The 21,993-nt window shown below is 38.6% G+C and overlaps 1 protein-coding gene across 1 annotated transcript; it reads left to right on the top strand.

Moving 5' to 3' along the window:
- The first annotated feature begins 31 nt into the window (after positions 1 to 31).
- VPS36 (vacuolar protein sorting 36 homolog) lies at positions 32 to 20,679 on the top strand. Its single transcript, XM_082278168.1, has 14 exons — positions 32 to 161; positions 1,973 to 2,041; positions 5,504 to 5,574; positions 7,064 to 7,178; positions 8,619 to 8,708; positions 10,045 to 10,131; positions 12,944 to 12,976; positions 13,095 to 13,172; positions 13,585 to 13,719; positions 14,608 to 14,673; positions 15,232 to 15,296; positions 15,748 to 15,832; positions 18,278 to 18,354; positions 18,438 to 20,679. Exons 1-14 carry the CDS (start codon positions 66 to 68, stop codon positions 18,529 to 18,531), a joined length of 1,161 nt encoding a protein of 386 aa, XP_082134294.1. The 5' UTR covers positions 32 to 65; the 3' UTR covers positions 18,532 to 20,679.
- The last annotated feature ends 1,314 nt before the right edge of the window (positions 20,680 to 21,993 follow it).

The following is a 21,993-nucleotide window of genomic DNA, read 5'->3' as shown; positions in this document are numbered from 1 at the left end:
GCCGACCGCGCACGGTCCCTGCGCGCCCGGCGGCCGCGGCCCGGTGCGGGAGGGGAAGGGCAGCCATGGACAGGTTCTCGTGGACCACCGGGCTGCTGGAGCTGGGAGAGACGCTGGTGGTCCAGCAGCGCGGCGTGCGCCTCAGCGACGGAGAGGAGAAGGTGACGGGAGCTGGAGCGGCCCCGCGCGGGGCCTGGCGGCGCCGCCGGGGTGGGGGGAGGAGGGTAAAGGACGCGGCCGTGGGCCCCAGGCAAGGGGGGTGGTATGGAGGTGAGTACGGGCGGTGTGGGGCGAGGGGCGCGGTACGAGGGGCGTGAAGGGCTTGGGCTGCAGGCGGAACATCGATTGGGGGTGTGGGAGGACGTTCTGCGCCAGGGTCTGGCAGGGTTTGTCTCTGTGGGGAGATGAGGGCGCAGGCTTTGAGGGGTTGTGCCGGTAGACAGCCGGCTGAACGTCACCCAGCAGTGTGCCCAGGTGGCCAGGAAGGCCAGTGGCGCCCTGGCCTACAGCAGATAGTGTGGCCAGCAGGACCAGGGCAGGGATTGTACCCCTGCACTGGTGAGGCCGCGTCCCGAATCCTGTGTTCAGTTCAGGAGCCCTCAGTTCAGAACAGACAGAGGTGCTGGAGCGGATCCAGAGAAGGGCAACGGAGCTGGGGAAAGGTCTGGAGCACAAATCTTAGGGCAGCTGAAGGGGCTGCGATTGTTTAGCCTGGAGAAGAGCAGGTTCTGGGGGGATCTTACTGCTCTCTGCAACTGCCTGAAAGGAGGGTGGAGCCACGTCGGGGTCGGTCTCTTCTCCCCGGAAACAAGTGACAGGGAAAGTGGAAGTAGCCTTAAACTGTGCTACGGGAAGTTTAGGTTGGCCATTAGGAATAATTTCTTGACAGAAAGGGAGATTAGACATTGGAATGGGCTGCCCAGGGAGGTGGTGGAGTCACCGTCCCTGGAGGTGTTTAAGGAAAGACTAGACATGACACTCAAGTCCACGGTCTGGTTGACATAAGGGTGTTGGGTCACAGGTTGGACCCGATGCTCTTAGAGGTCTTTTCCAACTTAATTGATTCTGCGGTTCTGTGAGAAAGGCCTTGGACAGTGTGTGTGATGTGGGGTGAGGGTTGGGACCCCCACAGAGTGTGTATAGGCAATGTCACTGTCACAAAGCACTGCCCACTGATTGGGCTGTCACTCCTGTATGGGACTGAGCCCTTGCTTTGGTGTGGTACAGGGCATGATGCACAATTCACACTTGAGTCATCCTGGTAGCTGTAAAATGCTCTTGAGCCCTAGTCATCAAGGGTGCTGACATACTCTCTACTCTTTTCTGAGCCATCCTGATTATTGTTTCACTTCACTGCCGGACTGACTCTTGATCTCTCCATTTTTCCACACCATGGTAATTGCATGCCATCACAAATAGCTGTGTAAACATGCCTCAGATTTTACAAATAGGAAGCAATTTGCTAATGCAGATTTTCCAGGTACTGTTTGCTGTCTGATAAGTAAGGAGCTTTTCAACAGCAACACAGATAGAAGCAATACTCCTGTGTGATAGGATGGAAGATTTCAGACTGTGTGCAGCATCTTTTTATTAGGTTGCTTTGCTTTTTTGCATAATTTTTACCTTCTTTGTCAGAATATAATGAAGGTTCCAAAGCCAATAGCTCTGTTTAAAATACATTTAAGAACTTTTGTACATCTTGCAGAGTATATGGAGGGAGGATCCCTCAGGATTTCCGGGGGGAAAGTTTATACGCTTGAAAAAGGAAATTTGTGTTTATCCATCTAATCCTTTTATACTATTTTTCTAAACTTCATGTATTTTGTTTTCTGAAAAAAAGGGAGTGTTCTCAAAATACTGGCCTGTTAAATCTGATTGCTGTGTTGTGGTAAGGTGTAATGTTTCCAAGACCAGTATTTATGCAACTTACTGGTTCAGTTTTTTGTTGATCTGTTTTATTTTTCCTGTCCAGTTGAAATTCGATAGTGGAGTTTTACTGCTGAGCACACACCGACTGATCTGGAGGGATCAGAAGAATCATGTAAGTCCCACTTTTGTTTCCTGTATGTCATTCAGTTGGAAATTCCATAATAAACAAGTTTTTGCAATGAAAAGCCTGCACACGGAGAGGGGATTTTTCCTGCCGGTCTGTGTGTTTTGTTGTACAAGTATAGTCCACTTTTTGGCTCACAGCAGAAAGAAGATTATGTAGTGTTCTTTCACTCAGTCTTGCTTTAATAAAATAATCATGCAGAGATGAGAAGGGATACGAATGTATCCTATAAATTTTCCTTTCCTAACGACACAGAAGTAAAGGAGAAAAGAGCCTGGTGTCATGCACTAAAAAGCATTGATTTTGAGACTGAAGTTGAATGTGTCAGGCAAATCATAATATGAACTTCTCTCCTGTGCTCCTTGTCTAGGAAAGCCTTTTTTTCCTTGATGGTTTCAAATCCCAAGTTTCACAGTCTTCTGCTCCCACCATATAGGCCAGACCATGATTTGATAATAGGACGTGTTTGGTGGCAGTATTGTTTTGCACACATCTTGCCCTCCCAGCTGCCTGCTCCTGCTGTGAACCATCCCTTCGATCAGCCAGAACATTTGTCTGTACTACTGTGGACAGCTGGTCACAGGTTAAGTGGCACTGTCAGAACTGCAGTGTGGTAACTGTACTAAAGTAAAAAAATACTGCTGAATGCTTTGTGTCATCAACCACAGCCCAGGAATGCAGGCTGGAAGTGGGAGAGAAAGACCACAAACACATAAAGCTCTACGCATAGACTGTGACAATGGGCACTGCTCCACAGATGCAATTGAAGGAGAAGTCTTCCTCAGACCAGGTTGGATTATGCTTGTTTTGGACACAGTAATTGAGAAATTTAGCCCTGAAAGCCAAAGTTTAGACAGAGCACGTTTAGGTGACAACTTTTCAAAAGCAAATTGTATTCCACTGGGCTGGTTTTGTGCAAGGGCAGCTGAAGCACCTCTCACACCCAAAGGCCGTTCCCTAGCAAATACCACATCCTTGCTCCAAAGCAGGGTGCTACTAAGAGCAGTCTGAAGGTAATGTCACCACGGTTGTTCTTAATTTGGCAAAGCAGTGTTTTTTTTCTTTAGGGATTGTTTGCAGAAACAGGAGAATTATTTTTAGTACAAATTTTTCAAAATGTTTGAAGAGCTGTTACCCATGGTAGGGTTACTGTTACACCAGTTAGGGCTTGATTGTCCAGACTGTGAGCTGTTTTGTATAAATTAACATGGAGCTTTTTTGCACAGTCATCATATTATCACATAAAATAATGTACTAAACTCTGTTAATCCTAAACCTTTTATTTCTTCCTCAGCATCTCTTTTTGAGAGCTGAGCATGTACTTCAGCAACTACTGCTTCTAATCATCTCACTTGGACGTTTTGCATGCTTGGAGTAACATTGGGCTTTATGGCTTCAGCAAGCTGTAGAACTGAACATAGCCCCATTCTCTCCTTTCCAACAAAAAGATTACATTTGTCTCTTTTCCCCAACTTCTCCCTCTGCTTCTAGGCCACATGATTTCTTGTACTCTCCCACGGTCATTGAATTCACTAAATCAGCAGAGGAAAACCTTGGAGAAGAAGAAAAATTATTTTATTTTAACTAATTAACTCAGCAAAGATTCTGACAAACTCAGGCTTGATTAACAGAAGGGGCAGAAATATGGCTTAGAGATGGGCAAAAATTACCCATCTGATAGCTTTGTTAGTGGGGTAAATAAAGCTGATTTATTTTCAAGCTCTCAGTACTGAAACATGGGGAGCATGGTGCCCTTTTGTTTTCATGGTGAGTTGTTGTCTAAGCTCAGGTGTGATTTAACATCAGACTTAGAAACCTTAGCTAGCTTACCTCGAATAAATTTGTAGAGAGTCCCTTTTTATTGTGTCAGTAATCTATAATAGTAAATGGGGGCTCTTGTCATTAGCTGTGCTTTGTAGCTGCTTTTTACATGCTGTCTGCAGTTGAACAGTGTTTCCAAAAAAAAAAAAAAAAAAAGGAATTCTGTAAAGTTTGTTACATAGCTAATTTGTACAAAATTTTAAATGATAAAATCATGCAAAATGTGGGCATGAGACATTAGAAGAAAAAATCCAAATAAACACACAGCATATTTAACACATTTCTATTTTTGTATCCCTTCCTGTAACTTCTCTCACCAGGAAGGGGTGATTCTAAGTCCTTGTACTTAAAATAAGTTCACATAACTTTCTATCTTGGAATGAAATTAATCAGTCACTTTGACAGTGTACATACTATATATAGTTGAACTCTTTTTGTCATTCTCAAACCCTTTTTTTAACAGAAGTATCTATCTTTTGCCTATCTTTTAAAGTGTCCAGAACTTTGTGGATGTTTCACAAACCATAATTGTTTGTAATGGCTTCAGCAACTAGAGTAATAGAAGAGTCTAGATAGCTTGCAGTAAGAGTTTTTAGAAAAGGAAGTGCAACCCATGTTTTTTCAGTAAGAGATTTACTTATTGGAGGTGGGGCTCCTGCATGTATACTTCCTCGCTCTCAGATTTAATGGGTATTTAATTATTCCATACAAAGAGGAACAATTTTGGTAGTAGGGATTTAGAGGGCCCTGTAACAGTGTCTATTGTAAACTGGTGTTAGGCAGTAGCAGGTGGAAGAGAGAGGTTCAGAGAGGAAATGCAGCCTATGTTTCCTGCATTCTGTGTGACTGTGTCAATCACCAAGCTGTTGTGTGGGAAGTGATGTTCCTCAAAGGATGTTCACAGAAACCAGACCAGGCACCTTATTAGATGCTTTGTATCATAGTTGTAGCAATTTCTGTCTCAAATGCATGTAGAAAGAGTTTAGCCTCCGGTAGGTTAGTCTCCAACAAATGGATACAGTCTTGTTTCTTGCTCTTTTGTTTAAAGCACAGTCCAGTAAGTGTGTGTTGAGATGCACCAATTGCTGGATTAAGTCCTTCACTGTAGGATAGATGGAAAAATTCCTATCGCACTCAGACAATAGTCTAGATTTTAGATATTCAGTATTTAAAGAGACTGGTGGGTTTGGGTATTTTTTTAGCTCCCAAAGTAACATCAATGCAAAAATGTCAAGAACCTATGAGTATCATGCACCTACAGCGATCAGGTGCAGTAGTATGGAAATTTTAGTGTTTAAGTTTTGAACTTAGATCTAAGGATTTGTTAAATCTTGTAGTCCCTTCTATGAATCTAGCTTGAGGTTTTTAAAGTTGACACATTGACACTTAAGTTTGTTGGGGTCCTTCAATTAACTAGGACTCAGTTTCAATTTTGTGCTATTTTTCTACATATATTTCACTGTAATACATTGTTTCTGTTCTTACAATCCTATTTCACATAGAGTGCCTCAGGCAGCACCTGTAGATATCCATACTGTTTGTGAAATGGGGAAAGAGAACAGTTGGGTTTAGAGAGTGAATAGACAGGATATGGCTTTAATTCACCTGTGTTTGTGGTGTTTGTTCCAGGAGTGCTGCATTGCTGTACCTCTGTCTCAGATTGTGTTTATTGAAGAGCAAGCAGCTGGGATAGGAAAAAGGTATGGACATCCTCATTGTCTTTTTCAGATGGATCCTTTCACATGCATGTTATGTGAGGTACTTGATATTATAGATTAATTCATGGTAGGTTCCATTTGCAATCTTAAGTTTCCAGACTGACAGCCACAAGGACAATTTAGGTCAAAAGTGTAAGAGAGTCATGATTGATGTGATTTGTTAAGTAACTGTCATGTAATCACTAAACAAGTGTGTGTTGATGATTTTAGAGGTCTTTTCCAACATAAACAATTCTATGATTTTAAGTTTCTAAAGAGAGAAAAAATTTTACCTGGAGAAATACATACATAATTAACCTCTGCTTGCAGTGATATCTTTTCCTGGTCTCAAAATCAAGAATCAAACACGGTTAGAAGGGAAAAAGGGGTTTTACCTCAAATTTATTTTAAGGATCCTTAGGTGCTCCACGTCCAGGTGGAATGCCCCGAAATGCACACTGCAATGCACACCCACAATAGATTGGGTATAACATTATAGGTTTTACTAACTAGCATATCTGTCAAAGATTCCCCAATGAGAGGATCAAGTGAGCCCCCTCCCCAAGGAACCTTCCCCTGGATGGTCCTATCTCAGTTTACAAAATGTGTTCTGGAGAGGACCTCGGTGTCTGGGGCTTCTAAGATGTTTAGTCTCCTAACTTAACAAATAAGTCTAAGAATGTAGGCTAAAAACCACTAAGAATACAAAAACTATAAAAAGGTGTATAAAAGAAAAGGCAAAAAAATCATCATGGCATCAGCAGCCTACAGTCAGATCAGTACGGTAATATGCTGGGGGTATTCAGAAGAAATCAGTTAATTCACTAATGCTGGAGAAGTAGATAAAGACCAATGAAAAGAGTATTAGTAAAATGAGATGGGAATGGGGGACTTGCAGTCATATTGTGATAGCAGTCTGTTCATTTGCCTAAAATTGTGCACTCCCAAGGTCTGTTTTGGTAGTAGGTGTCATTTTAGACTGTTATTTCCATGCATGTTGCCTTTGAATGTTGGTTTTGGATAAGTTCACATACAGTGTCCACAAGTGACATATGAAAGTGGGATAGGTTACACATAATATTGAAACCTTTTGTTTTCCTGTGTCAAAGATAGCGTATTTTGGCTTTTGACCTGCAATAACTACTGCCAAATTACACAACAACGTGACAATCCCTTTTTATCCTAACTAAAAGTTTTTCGGAAATTATTGCTTGAAATTTTAAAATTTGTTGTGTTTATTTCTTAAGAATTAATGGTAGGTGCATTTCAAATTTGTAAAATGTTTCTGCTTTAGAGGCTGTAGTAGTTTTTATAAGACATACTTCATCAAAATATTCAAATGTTGGTGCATAAATGTAAAGCATTATTTGATCATCTGTAGCTCTTATGTGAGATAGTTAAAAGAGGTTTTGATGAAGGGTTAACTTTGGGGAAGAAATAGTTTATTTAGATACTGAAGAAATATCTTCTCTTTCCTTTATCTTTTCCTTAGTGCCAAAATAGTAGTTCATCTTCACCCTGCTTCTTCAAACAAAGAACCTGGTCCATTCCAAAGCAGCAAATATTCCTACATCAAGCTTTCTTTCAAAGAACATGGGCAGATTGAGGTAAGTCTTGTACCATGGACAAGTCTTGTACCATGGGCGCCGAGCAAATCAGGTCTTTGGACATGCTTTTCCCCTCTTGCTGTGTTTCTGATAATTTTCTATGATCTTTCCATGTTTACTTTTGAGGTGAAGCTTTTTCAATACATTTTGGAAGACAAACACTATGAGCCTCCCATGTTGTCTACTTTCATTAAATACTGCAAATAGAGTTCCAAAAATGTCAAGAGGCATTACAAGGCTAGTCCTTATTTTAAGGCGTTTAGTATAATCTTATACTTCCTTTTTTAATCTACTAAATTGAACACAGGCTTTTCCAAAATGACATCTCTGAAATCTGTTAAATGTTTAACGGAGTAAAAGATGTTTCTTTGTACCTAACCCTCAATTGAAGAGGAATCAAACAACTTATTCCTAATTATCTCTCTTAATTTTATTGCTGAACACCTTTTGTTGCCTCAGAACTTGCATTCACTATACACTTTATAAATATTTTTTTTAACCTACACCGAATCTCAAAGGCTTTGAACATTCTAAGAAAAATGTAATATATTCTTAAAAGAAGGGTTATCCTAAAAACCAAACAAATTGCGCTCTGTAAAGAAATTTCACAGTGGAAGATCCTCGTTTGATGAGACTGAGAACTTCAACTTTGGACTATGGAAAACACTGCGGGAAATCAGATTTTCAACTCAAATTAGTTAGAAATGTCTTAAAAATGCATGTGCTTGATCAGGCTCACTTTCATTTCTTTGTGAGCAGTTTTCAGATTATGGTGACTGTAGGTTTAAGCATAGTATAAATGTGTGTTTTTCTCAATCATAATTGTAATTATTTTAATGTTAATGTTGTATCTGAAAATTACTGTGCTTACTGGTTGCCTAGCACATCAATTACACCTGAGCCTTTCTTTATGACTTCTGAATGCTTTCCTGTGAACCCAAACAATGAAAAGGGTGGAATAGATTTTCTTTCTGGATATTGGTCAGTGGGATACACATAGCGTTAACTAATGCCACCTTCTGGTATTAGCAATAAACAAATCAGTTTAATTGATCTGTGTGGTTGTTTTTATACTGTTGAATTAGCAGATCAATAGCAGTCGTATTGTTCAACTTCCCTTCCTTTACAAGCATGCCTTTGAGTATACCTCAACATTTTTAACTTTAGCATGGTTTGGGACATTTTGAATATCTGAAGAAATATTTCACAATGGAAGTACTTAGTGACTACATGGCTTGTCCTATCTAATGTGAATAGTTTTGAAGACTGGACATTAAGAATTTCCATATAATGAGTTCTGTACCATAGATGTGTAGGTGTTACCATGCTTTGTCTCCATGCTTGGTGAAGTTTATTTCATCACCACCAAGATGCTAAAATTACCCAGAGGTACTCTGCACAGTTTATGAAACATCTGTTGTCACTCTTTAATGTTTGCAGTTCTATAGACGATTATCAGAAGAAATCACACAAAGGAGATGGGAGAGCATACCCACTGGTCAGGCCATGCAAGTTAACAAGGATTCACAGGTATGTGCAGAGCTTCTGAGCAGGATCTCCTATTGCCACACTTCTTATTGTGTGTAATCTCTTATTGCCACTTCTTGCCACCCCCATATACTGCATCCAGCATGTGACTCTCTAACCAACATCATGGGCACATGTAGGAATTCAGCTTTAGTTTGCCTGTTTTTTCACTGGCATAAATTAGTTTCTCATTTGCATTATTCACCTGATAGAACACAGTATCCTCTCTTTCTTGAGTGCGTTTAAATAATGAGCTCTTTTTTTTTGTTTGTTTCAGTTAGACACACACACATAATTGTGCAAATAAAATATTTATTTGCATGTACTTTTATTCAGCATGTGAGGTCCAGTGATGCTGGAAAATTTTTTTGTCTTAATTGTGATTTCTGGTTTATTTTTTTTGTGGCTGGAAGTCAAATATATAGCATAACTTTTATTTAACTCTTTGAAACCTATGTATGTTTGATTTGAATGTGTATTCTGAATGGACAGTTGTTTGGAAGAATGTCATATGTTAAAATACCTTCTTTATCTGCCTTCATACTTTTAGATTATAAACTGATAAAAATGTAGGTGTTGTTTCTATATATTAATGTGCAGGATATATGAATATGTAGTATTGTGTGAATGAAATAGGATGATTTAAAGATTGTTCAATATGAAATCCTGTATGTCCCTTTTGGTCAATGTAGGACCTATAAGCACAATTGCATTTGGAGTAATGCATGAAGAATCTAATCAAAATGCCTTCCCTGTTGTACTTAAGCCATAGTAACTCATTAACACCATTGCTAAGATTTGCAGTCAGAGATTAGAGGCCTGACACTGCTGCCACGTAGGTACCAGCCTTTCTAGAACACATTTGGCATCTGGTAAAAGTTTCACCATCACCCCCATTCTAAAACCTCTGAGGAAGGTAAATTAGACTGCACTTAGCATTGTGTTTCTATGTTTCTGTTTCTTCAGGCTGGATTTCTTGAATACACTCAGGCATTTCCATAGCTCTAGTATGGATGCTCACATGGTCTTGGGAGGCTAGAATTGAGATGAGCTGGATTACTCAGTCTGGATGTTAAGCCATATTAATAGCTTCAGTATATTAGCAATATCATTATTTGTCTAGTACAGCAAGTTTATACATGGTTCACATTTCTTGTTTGGTTTTTTTTACAATGGCTTAAAAATTACTGTCAAGAAATGCATGAAATATTGTACGAATGATATCTGCTGTTTGAAGGAGTATTTCCTGTCCTCTAATTTTCACAGTGAGGCAGGTGAGAAAACTTAACATTTCCTATTTTGATTCTTTCCCTTTTTCCTTTTTTTTTTTTTTTTTCAGGCAGGAAGAATAAGGGCTGTAGGAATTGTAGGTATTGAAAGGAAATTAGAAGAAAAAAGAAAAGAGACTGACAAACACATTTCTGAGGTAGGTACTTTGGAAATTTCAAGGTCAACCACCTTTCTGAACTATTTGCATTCATTCACACTTTCTTTTAGGGACAGTTGAGACTATTTATTGGTTTTTTTGAGAAGTCTGAATTGATTAAGAGTGTACAGTTTACAATTATTTATTTTGTTAACTGGCTTTTCAATATATGTAAAGGTACTTCATTTAAACAATTCCTTTCAAGGATATTGTTCTTTGAAACTAACAGTGTGTATTTATTAAACTAATTTTTGTTTCAATTGAAAATTGACTATATATTAAGCAGAATATGCTGATCCGAGTGTCTGCACATAACTGTGGTGAAGTTAGATTTTCATCCTATAGTCAGGTTTTTAAATGTTACATTTAGGCTTATAATTACAGTAAAATGATTTGCAGTCCAGGCATTGACAAGATGTTACAAGTATTTTGTAAAATACCTGGGCTAGATGGAGATCATCCTTTTCCATAGAACCAGCACAATAATTGAATTCCAGGTATCAATACTGATGAACAGCAGAGACATTTAATTTCTTCATACATACCTGAGAGCAATACCCTCAAAAATAGTCTGATTCTGTCTTGGTAGTAGAGATTAATACAAAAGTACTCATAAACTACATGCAGCAGATTTGTTCTTGGGGCAAAGCTTTATGGACTTCAGTGTGCCACAAGAAAAAGGCATTCCCTGCTCTAATACTTATGAAAATGATAGTGCCTTTGCAGGCCATGTGCTATTTCAGATACTGGGAGCATTAAACTTACTTGCTTTCTGTCTGTGAGGAACGTAATGAATGAAGTTTTGTGTGTAGTTCAAAAGGTATTGTGGTTACATGCATGTGTATATAGTTCAAAAGGCATTGTCTGCTTATTTTTTCCTTTAGTAGCTTTGTCAGAGAGTAAAAGAAATCCATTTAAACATGCTGTATGAGCAGAGGAAAACCATGACTTGTAAAATCCTGCCTTCCTCCAGCTTTAAATGTTATAAATGACTTAATTTAAAAAATGGTGCCCTGGCTTCCAGGAAAAGGCTTCCTGCATCTGCTGTTCAGTGCTGATAAGAATCCAGTTCTTTAGCCTTTTGTTTATCTGAGGAAGTTCCTGTTAGGTGTGTGCACATTCCCCTTTGTTTCCAGGCCTGCCCTGGGTGAGTCAGGCAGAGGAGGAGTTAGACTCAGCATGCTGTTTATTTAGCTAAATCAAGGGTTCTTTTGATCAATGTTGTTTTCATGCAGGTATAGAGACTAGAAATAAGCTGGGAAAAGCCCTGTTAGAAAACTTCTTGCTGATATCATATACAAGTAGAGTAGCAGGACTTTGATTTACACTAGGGATTGGGAAACCTATTGTAAATTATTCAGTTTGGAAGATTAGGGAGTAAGAAGAAGTATTCCAAAGAGAAGCTTTTCTTTTCTTAGTGGTAAATTATTGTTATGCAGTGGTATATTTTCTTTTCTCCATGTGGACCACTTAATTTTGGTGGTACCTAACTCAGGTACCAAATGTTAGGAGACTAAACTTGTCCAGTCAGTGGAGAAACACTGGTACTATCAGGAGGTGAAAAGCAAGGCCTGTCTCTTTCTAGAGGCATCTCCTTTTGTTCTTTGTATGTTGAATCTCTGACCAATAAGCTTCTACTTAAGGCACCTATATGTAAAGACCTATTGGGGTCTTCTGCAAAAACACAGCTAAAATGTGTCTTTCTAGTGGGGGATTAGTCAGAGTAAGCCAGAAATGACATAGAGACAGTGACTGGAAGCTGCAGGCAAGATGTCTCTCTGGCCATTTGACACTGTAACCTTCTTTACTTGTGGCTGGAGGGCTTGGATGCTGCTGTCAGGCAAGCATTAGATGAAAAGGTTCAGGAATTTTTCTCACACCAGTTGCTCAGAAAAGGTTGTTTGAAAAAGGTTGACGACTTGGACATGTTGTCATGTATTTGAGAGAAGTGAGGAGACTGAATGAATGTGTGTTAATGAGGGTGGGAGAAAAGAGAGTTGCTTTTTAATATAGTTGCATTAATGGAGTTGCTAGCTCTCTTTTTTTTAACATGAATTTTTTAATGCTAGTTTTTCATTACTAAAAGTTTGGAATTTCAGTATACCTTCAGCTATTTTTAATGTATGATTCATTTAAGCCTAAAAACCATTTGTGAGTTGCAGAGTTGTTGTATTTGAGACCATAGCATTTTATTGGAGTACTTAAATGAAGAGATGTTACCCTGTATTTCAGAGGTTTTGTCCTCAGATACCGTCTTCCTTGCTGATTTGAAATGAGTGTTTCTTACTAACTAAGTAACATCCTCTGATTAAAGTAAAGCTGTCTTGTCAGGAGGAGTACAACTGTAGCTTTACAGCTGTCTTGCAGCTGACCAGAAACAACAGATCTCCTGCAGTGAGGGTCAAGTGTTGGGACAAAACCTACCATCAGCACCCAGAAACCTTCCCCTACCTTACAGAGAGCATAATAAACTTGGACAGTTTAATCTTTTCTGGGACTCAGTGTCTCATTGTCCTTCCTATCACATGGACATCATAAATCATACCGAATTTCTGTTCACATGCTGGAAAAGTGTGTGATTGTTTGATTCTCTTCTTCATTCTTTGTTATGTTTATTTTAACTATAAGACATGCTGTAAAACAGTTGTATCAACAAATAAGTTATGGTATCTCACATTGTAACATACCAATCTAAAGGGGTAGCAGCTCTTATGAATACCTACCTTAGGTAGGTGGACAAAGGCATCTCCCGGTATCCATGAAGCTGAATGCTGTAGTTACACTGATCTGTGTTGTCTGCTTTTTGTTTCAGGCTTTTGAGGACCTTAGCAAACTAATGGAGAAGGTATGGATGGATGGCATGTGTCACTTGTTCAAGTAGACTTACGCTTGTTTTCTCAGTTTTAAACACAATTTTTTCTCTTGAGCTGAAAGTTGACTTATCTGTGTGTGTTTCTTGATAGGCTAAGGAAATGGTGGAGTTATCCAAGTCAATAGCTAATAAGATTAAAGAAAAACAAGGTGACATCACTGAGGATGAGGTAATTTAATTTTGTTGTAAATTCTACAAAAATGTTCCTATCAAAAGCAAAAAGCTACCTGTTTAATAGTGTAATGTTAATAAAAACCCTTGCTGGTTGGTTTTGTTGTGTTTAGTCCCTTATACTTGGTGTAGAGTTTACTTGCTTAGTGTTAATTTTTCTTTAACTATTTTTAAAAGCAATGATTTTACTGCTTTTATATAAATCTTTCTATTTTTTTACCTGTGCTGGTCAAAAATAAATGGTACTAAGTCTTGCCTTCTCTTTGCCTAGTAATTGACTTTCTTGGTAGCAAACTGAAGGATTTATTCCAAGAAACTGCGTTATAGTAATAAAATTAAAGATTTTTAAAACCCAGAATCACTTATTAGCTGACGTACTTTTAAATTTATTTGTTTGTTCACTTGTTCAGACCATTAGGTTCAAGTCCTATCTACTGAGTATGGGTATAGCTAATCCAGTTACGAGGGAAACGTATGGATCTGGTACACAGTACCACATGCAGCTGGCGAAGCAACTGGCTGGAATCCTGCAGACACCCTTAGAGGTAAAGCACCACACCTTGCACCAGCATTTTCCGTGTGTTGCTGAATTTTGATTGTAGGTGTGTTTTGGTTGTTGTACTCTGCCTCTTTTTAAAGCAGATTTAGCAGCATAGCCTCCTATTCAAGTTTATGGGAGGAATATATATTGTCTGTATGAACAAAAAATTTTCTAAGTATGAATTTTTCTTTGGACTAATGGCATAAACTTCTGATTTGCAAAATGTTGATGAGATTTAGAAAATTGTTCAAGTGGTCTTTTTTCTATTTGAACAGCCCTGTATTCATCCCTGGCTGCAGAATATTTCTTTTTTTTAAAGAAAGAATGAAATTGCACCCACTGAAAATATAAGTAATGAATCTTAAAGTGCTTAAAATAAACATTTTTTCCAAGTATAGGACAGAATTATTAAGTAGATTACCAGCCCTTAGTAATATCTTGTGTTTTAATTTATCTTAAGCTATTACAGAGTACAGGTTTCTCACCAAAAAGTTAAGTTTCATGTTGCAACTTAGAAGGCTGTGTTGCTACTAAAAAGCATACATACTACAGTATTTTTGTGAAAGGTATGTGCTACCTGCTGTGATCAGAGTTTGTCTGAAAAGTAAAAATGGTAAATTGATTGATAGATTTAATATATTGAAATTCTTTGTTCCTGTGATTTATTCTCTGCTTCAAAATCAAAGTAATTCACAGTCCTTCAGTGTAGTGTCACTGTTTCGCATTTTAAAATTGTTAGTGAAAGGTGTAACTTAGCTCTTTAGTTTTCCCCATTAGGGCCCATCATTCAGCCCCTCTGTTTTAGCTGTTTAATCAGCCACCTGCAAATAGAGATGCTGTGTTTCCTGGGTTAATGCTGTTTCTCTTACCAGTCTTGTGCTTATTCACGCAGGAGCGAGGAGGGATCATGTCTCTTACAGAAGTGTACTGCCTGGTGAATCGTGCTCGAGGGCTAGAGGTGAGACACTGCCTTGGGTCAATATTTTATAGCAGGACTTCAGTGATAAGGAAATTAAAAAGGGTAAAAATGTTCCCTAGCAATTGCTCATTCTATTTGTCTACAGCAAGATGTGATCTTTGTGGCTTTTATTAAAATTAGAGGGGTTTTACCTTTTTTCCTTTCTCATTCTTACATACTTATGTATCCTTTATAAGTTGTGATAATGTATTCTGCTTTTTATTATACCATGTGAAAGGGAAAATCCGTACTTATCTGGAAACAAAACTTAAAGGAAAGAAACTACTAAAGAATGGTGAATGTTCTGGGTTTATTTTTTTACAAAATACAACAATTCTTTCAGTAAACAGGGCAAGAAAGATTATTATAGAACACATCGGAAGGGGACAGAAAGGATCACAGAAGCTAAGAAAATAGACTGCACAATAAAAAGGAAAAAGAATTAACAATAATGTAGCCTGGTGTATTTTATAGCTGCAACTACTAAAGCTTCGTTTGATGTTATACTATACACCTGAAATGCAAGCTGTGAATAAATATGTTTCACTATTTTAATAGTTGCTGTCCCCAGAAGATTTAGTGAATGCTTGTAAAATGCTGGAATCACTGAAATTGCCACTAAGGTAAGAGCTTTACAGATTTGTTTGTAAAGCATGGCACTCACAGGTCAGACCATGATGATTTAATGTTTTACTAGCAGTAGATGTTTTTGTTGTTGCTGTGGCTATTTTTAACAAAGTCATTCTTTGCTCAAAGGATGCTGGCGTCTGCACCAACATCCACTCTAAATTAAAACATTAATGTTTAGCTAGGAAGACATTATTTTTTTCACTTACAGCTTTTTCAGACTGGAAGAGGGTTTAACCAAGACCAGACATATGCCCTGCTCTTTTCTGTCTCTTCAGATTTTGAAGATGATGTTAAGCTTAAGTTCATCTTACTGAGCTTGTTTGGGGCTTGGGAGATTTTTTTTCCCTTTTGTAATGTGGTTATAGGTGTGGCTGCATTAGAAATGTGACCATAGGTGATGTGCACAGGGTTTTTAGTTACTTTGCCTCTCTTTTTTGATTTTAGGCTTCGGATATTTGATAGTGGTGTGATGGTGATTGAACTCCAGTCTCATAATGAAGAGGAAATGGTAGCTGCTGCTTTAGAGACAGTAAGTGTACTTCATTTCCTTCAGTGTTCTGCCCCTGCTAGTGAAATTTAAACACATTAGGTAAAAAACTTGAGGTATGGGATTTCCTCTTGAGGTTTCAAAATACAAAACATTCCACTTCATATCTTCTAAGAGAAATATTTAAATAGCACTTCTCATCTTCAAAGTTCTGTGCAGGCAATAATCTTAGTCATTACGTTCTCTTTTCTATCTCTTTTCAAAGTTTATTAACCTTCAGCCTTCCTCCAAATCTTTTGCACTGTAGGATGAAATTCATGGCATGTATTGAGCGCCTGATTTAACAGAAGTGAACTTCAGACACTGTACATGATGTGCTTGTAGGCAGTAGGAGCACCTCTTAAATGTTGGTATAGGTAGTTGTTTGGGTTGGGTTTATTTCACAGAACAGTACAGTGTATGTGTAACATCTTGTACCAAGTTTGCTGCTGTGAAGAGCACTCAGTTGGAGAGTAGTGTTTATAGAATTAAGCTAGCTTCATCGGGGAAAAAGGTAGTATGAATTGCTCAGTATCATAAACCTTTGTGGTCTTGCTGCCTCTGGACACTTCACAGTCCTGTTACCCCTTTATTTGATGCATTTTTCTGTCTCTTTCTCAGTGGAATGTAATTTTTTGGTTTTCATACCTTTGAGAAAAGGCTGATTCAGTGTATCCAAAGTTAAATGTCAAAGTCAAAGAGGGGGCAGTGGAGAAAAAGTAGAGCTATCACAGACACCTCCTCACTTGACATGAGATAGACTGTTCAGTGCATTTTGCATGATTGTCACCATATAGCTTTTGCTCATCAGAAAGACTTTTAGATAAGAGAAATGTATACAGCATTTAAAAGATTCCATTCTAAAACACTTACATCTTTCAATATACATTAATATTTTCAGGGTTTTTCTTCTATTTATAGAAAAATACCTAGACCATTTTAGGGTTTTTTTCTGATTATTTTTGGTTTCTAATGTATTTGTTGCCTTCAGTAAGAGTGCTTATGTCTTTGAAAATAAAGGAAAAACCTTTCTAGATAACAAAGGAGGTCAACTGCAAAAAGTAACGGATAGTGGATTTATTACCAAGGTGTCTTTTTTCTGTTACTTTCATAATATGAGACTTTGACTCCATAGAAAAATGCAAGGGAGAGGCATCAACTGAGGAAGACTATCCCATACGGGAAAGGGAAGATGAGATCAGACTTGTGGCCAAAAGCACCCTGTACTTTAGTGTTACTGCACATTATACGTTAAGTTCTGAGAAGAAACGAAAGGAAGCCATAGGATTTCAGGCAGGACAGAGATGTGGTTCTGAATGGCTGGTGAAGACAGGAAATGACATGGACATCAAAGGATTCCAGAGTCATCCTTGATGAGAGTAGTGGTTTGGGAAGGAAAGATAAATAATCACCGATTGTATAGCTGGCATCCATTACTCAGATTTGATCACTTAGCTTCTGACAATCTCATGTTAGGACTAATTTAATCTGAGTTTCTGTAAAAGGACTACTGCTGAGAATGATGCAGAATAGACCCCTCCCCACCCAGTTATGTGGGAAGCAGGAAATGGCGACTACATCCGGATTTACAACTTTGCTTGGATCTAAAGCAATGGAGAATTGGAAGAATTAGTAATTTTCAGGATAATAAAACATGTTTATCTGGGAAATTCAATGCAATAATAAGTCTAGACTTCATATGTCGTATTTATCTAGTATTTTAAACATCCAAATGTCCAACATGTGTGAGAAGGTTTCATTTTAGTATGTATTAAGGAGCATGGTTGAGACAAAAGGGCCGAAGTTTTGAGTCCCAAGAGTGAACCTGTCTTTGTGTCAGCTGAATGTGATGGTGGCTTTTAGTTAGCCCTCTAGTATGCCATAATGTCATGTGAAGTACTAAAGTTTGGGAATTTTTCTGTAGGCAGTGGGTGTACTTTAGATGCCATAAAACTCAAATTCTTCACTTCTACCTGAGATGACTTATATTTCTACATTGATGAGCTGCCCTGAACAGGTCTTTTATTTCCTCATTTAGGCTTCAGTGTTTGCAGAATCACTTAGGATAGTTCTGCTGTGTAAATGCTGATGGAGACTGTATTCTGCTGTCTGAGCTATTCTAATTTTTCCGTTCATTTTGGTTCCAAGGCATCTTTAAAAAAAAATCCAAAGGAAAGGTTACCATATGATTTTTTTTACAGATTTAACTCTTTTCTCTCTTCCTTTTTTATATTTGGCAGTTTTCCCAGGACACAGAAGAGATGCTTTTAAAGGGAAATACTCAGAATTAGTTGTACTTTTTTAAAATGCAAACAAACTAATTTTCTTCTCAAGGGATTTGCTACCAATTCATCACTTCTCGAGGCTAGACCTGATTCAGTAGCTGAGAGAACTTTGTTGTTCTTTTAATGCCATAGTTTGTTTATTTGTGTATTTGGTCTTTGACAGGTATCTGAAAAGGGTTCTCTCACAGCTGATGAGTTTGCTAAGCTGGTGGGGATGTCTGTTCTCTTAGCCAAAGAAAGGTAAGTAGCAATTGTGGTGTTTAATCCTTTAGTTACCATGTTGTCCTCAACTAATACAGAACATCTTCTATTGCTTTCTCTAGGCTGCTTCTTGCTGAAAAGATGGGCCATCTTTGCAGAGATGATTCAGTGGAAGGCTTGAGATTCTACCCAAATTTATTTCTGACACAAAGCTAATACCATTTGTGTACAATTTGTTATGTAATAGTTGAACAAGAGAGCAGAGGGCAGAATCCTTCCAAGAACTGACTTTAAAATTTTTATTTTGTTAGTCAACTGCAACAGACATGAACATTGCAATGCTTTCACAGTTCTCAGGTATTTCAAGTGCTGAATCCTCTTACATGGAACTGAAAGGAAATAGAAATCACAAAGTCAGAAGCATGTCAATTGTCTCAAGACAACTCACTCATTTTTCAAGTTTTATTTGATGTGCTCTGTAGTTTCTCACTTCAAGAGAAGGCTCCACACCAGTGAAAGTAGAGAGAATATCACCATAGAGTGCTGTGAGGGCAGTGCCCAGAAGCCAGGTTACTGCATACTCCAATTCCAGTTTGTTTATGTCTGGAGCAACAAAGCAGACCGATGTATCCACAGCGATAAGAAACAGGACTTTGGTGCATACTGAGATATAAGGAACAAACCAGTGTAGAGTAACCCCTTCTCCCAGAAGTGATGAACAGTTTTCTAAGGGAGGATCTTGGGGTTCTGTAATTTGAGACAGAACCTGCTGCAAGAGAGATTACTGTATGTCATGTGAACCTAGAAATGACCATGTTTATTTTGTCATATCTTACACTAGTATCTCAGATAGAAGCATTGTTAGCACAGACTTCCTCCCTTCTCTTTCCTTGCCATCTTCCTTCCTGTCCATTTATGTTGCACTTTGGGTGCCCTTTCTCTGTCCTGTCTGTAGCAGAGTGGAGCAGCCTCCTGTCACTTTACCAGACTCTGTGCTTTAATGTGCTTGTATCTTATCTTGTACTTCTAACAAAAGATCATTTGTTTGTTTCATCAGCCTATTACCTGTTTTAGGGAAACAGTTCATTTGCTTACCTCTCAAATGTGAAAATTAATATGCTTTCCATACTGAAGGGAGGAAGAAGACTATCACCCTGTGTCTAATAATCACAGGTATCATTGTTTGGTATTCCTCACCCTGTGTTCACACTGAATGCAATATAATAGCCTCGGTTTTCATAACTCCAGTGGAGTTGCTACACTACTTGAAGATCTGTTGTCATGATAATAACAGTTAAGTGGATGTTTATGATCCACATTACCTAAATTTTTGGCATTTTGAAGTGACTATTTTTAATAAATAAAGTTAATTCAAGGTATGGGCAAGGACAGCATACAGGTAACTGCATTGTGGTTGTAATGGCCAGATCAGCTTCACAAGAAAGGACAAAAAGGCTTTTAATATGAGCCTGAAAATATTTTCAGAATTATTTCTAGACATCAATTAAGAGCCTGCCAATAAGGAGTTGAGTGCAGAGATTCCTACAGTGATCATGCCTGTGGCCTGTAGGATGTCCTTTATATCCAGTGAATTGTGTCCTCTTACTCTTGTCACAAGCAAACTTCCATGCAGTGCTTTCTTTAGGGCAGTTTTCCTCTGCTCCACAAGGGTGCTAAAACTTACATCTTTGACACGGCTCAAGGAACCAGTTCCACACTATTCTTACTGTGTTAGTCACCTGGTACCATCTCTTCAGGAGCCTTACAGCTTGCTGCTATCCTTCATCCTTCCTATAACCCACAGGAGACATCCATGCAAAGTGCACCGAGCACCACATATCTAAGGAGGGACTGAAAAGTGAGACATTTGGAAGCAAAAAGCTGTTTTCTGACAACTGTGTCTTTTGCCCAATAAAAAACCTGTCACGGAAGGCCAGTGGTTTGTGGGCCTAAACCTCTCCCCACAAGGGGGCACGTGTGCAGGAAGAACAAAACCTGAAAGGAAATGCCAGGTGTAAACTGCCAGCCTCTGTTCCTCCAACCCCCAGTGTTTCATTATCTTAAGTAAGCAATAATAATACAGCCTGTTTAGAATAATGGTACTTTCTCAAGATTTTCTTTCCCAAGATTTTTCCTTTGTTTTTCCTCCAGGGAAGAAGTCTATAGTGTAAACTGTATAGCTGGTTTAGAATTTAAATAGACACATGAGAAAATGGCTACTAGAAAGCAAGAAAAATTAAAACATTTTCTTAAATAGACTGTTCTGTTGAGTTTTTTTCCTTTTAAATGTTTTAAATGTTTTAAAATCCTTACACATTAAAATCATGTGGTTCCATGGGGCAGGTTGTTAAAGCACATCATATTTTTGCTGTCTCATTTTGTACCTAAAAGGATACAATATGGTTTTGATTTAAAAGGCAGAATTAAATGTAATTAGAAGGGCTTGCTTCTGTTGCTGAGTAGCCTGTGACCCACCCCAGCCAGAACAGTCAAACTATAGGTGTCTACACAAGCACTGCTTTCATGAGGGAAGCAGTCTGAGTGCAAGCCAACCATTTTTATACATGTGCTAGCGCTGGGAAGGCATTTGGCACATTCAAATGTGTTTTCCCAGCTGACATAGAACTGAAGTCATGTATCCAGAATCACAGGGAGAGCCAGCTGTTGGGTGAACAAGGAGTGATGTGTACAGGTGTGTGGTGTCATGGTAGTGCACCACACTGTCCTAAACTGTCATTACCTGGTCCCATTTCCTCTGGTACTGCCAGCAAGAAATCTATTGACTCTTGAAGCAGGGTTCTAGGAGAGAGGAAAATGTAGGAATTGCCATTCTTACAGATCATACTAGTTTAATGCAGAAGGTGCACATATGAACCTTTCCTGCTTTGATTATTCCTAGGATATTTGTATCACAATATATGACCATTTTGCCGGCACTGCCTACACAAATAGTGCTTGTCTTTTTATGGAGCAGTCTTAAATGATGATTATGTTTTTCATTTGAAAACATGGGCCTTTTCCTCTGACAGGAAAACACTCCTCAGGAATCTGTACATCTTTTCCGTTTCTCCTTTGCCTTTGTTTTCAGAAAAATTATATTCAGCCTATGGAAACGTGGATCTAATCTAGACCATATTTCTGAAGTGCAAATTTTTTTTTTCTTCTGAGAAGTATACATGGATGTGCATTTGGAAGTCCTCAGAAATGTATCTTTCATAGTCATTACTGGTTGCATACTGATTAGCTAAACTCTTTGATGCTCAGTTCTTCTAACAGGACTTTCATGGTTTGTCCAAAGAGCCTAACTGTGCTTCTAAAATTAGTGCAAGTATTGTTGCTGAATTCATGAGAACAGTAGTGGAAGACAGTAGGAGCCTGTTGCCAACAGTAGAGGCTCCTACTTCCTGAAGCCTGGGAGGCACTCATTTGCAACTACACAGTTCTTTGAAAATACACACTGAAAAGGCAGGAATGGCCAGTTCAAAATTATTTGTGGATTTGATAACAAATCGTCATTTTCTTTGGGAGGAACTCCTTCTCCAATGTATTTTCTGTTGAGTTCAATTGACAAATCTGACAGTTACATTCCTTCTCCTACTCTAGCAGTTCCCATTTCATCCTAACTCTCAGCCCTTCAGGCATTCATGTGAAATGCAAGACCCTGTAGTTCCAGGTCAC

This window comes from Coloeus monedula, assembly GCF_965178545.1.
Source record: "Coloeus monedula genome assembly, chromosome: 3".
NCBI lineage: Eukaryota > Metazoa > Chordata > Aves > Passeriformes > Corvidae > Coloeus > Coloeus monedula.
Note: the sequence above shows the minus strand (reverse complement) of the source record. Positions and strands in the feature narration are given on the sequence as shown.

Excerpts from the sequence above, each read along its gene's own strand:
- VPS36 (XM_082278168.1), top strand. The coding sequence starts at position 66 with ATGGACAGGTTCTCGTGGACCACCGGGCTGCTGGAGCTGGGAGAGACG. Across the intron at positions 8,709-10,044 it reads AAGTTAACAAGGATTCACAG|GCAGGAAGAATAAGGGCTGT; the intron begins GTATGTGCAGAG and ends TTTTTTTTTCAG. Across the intron at positions 15,297-15,747 it reads TCACTGAAATTGCCACTAAG|GCTTCGGATATTTGATAGTG; the intron begins GTAAGAGCTTTA and ends TTTTGATTTTAG.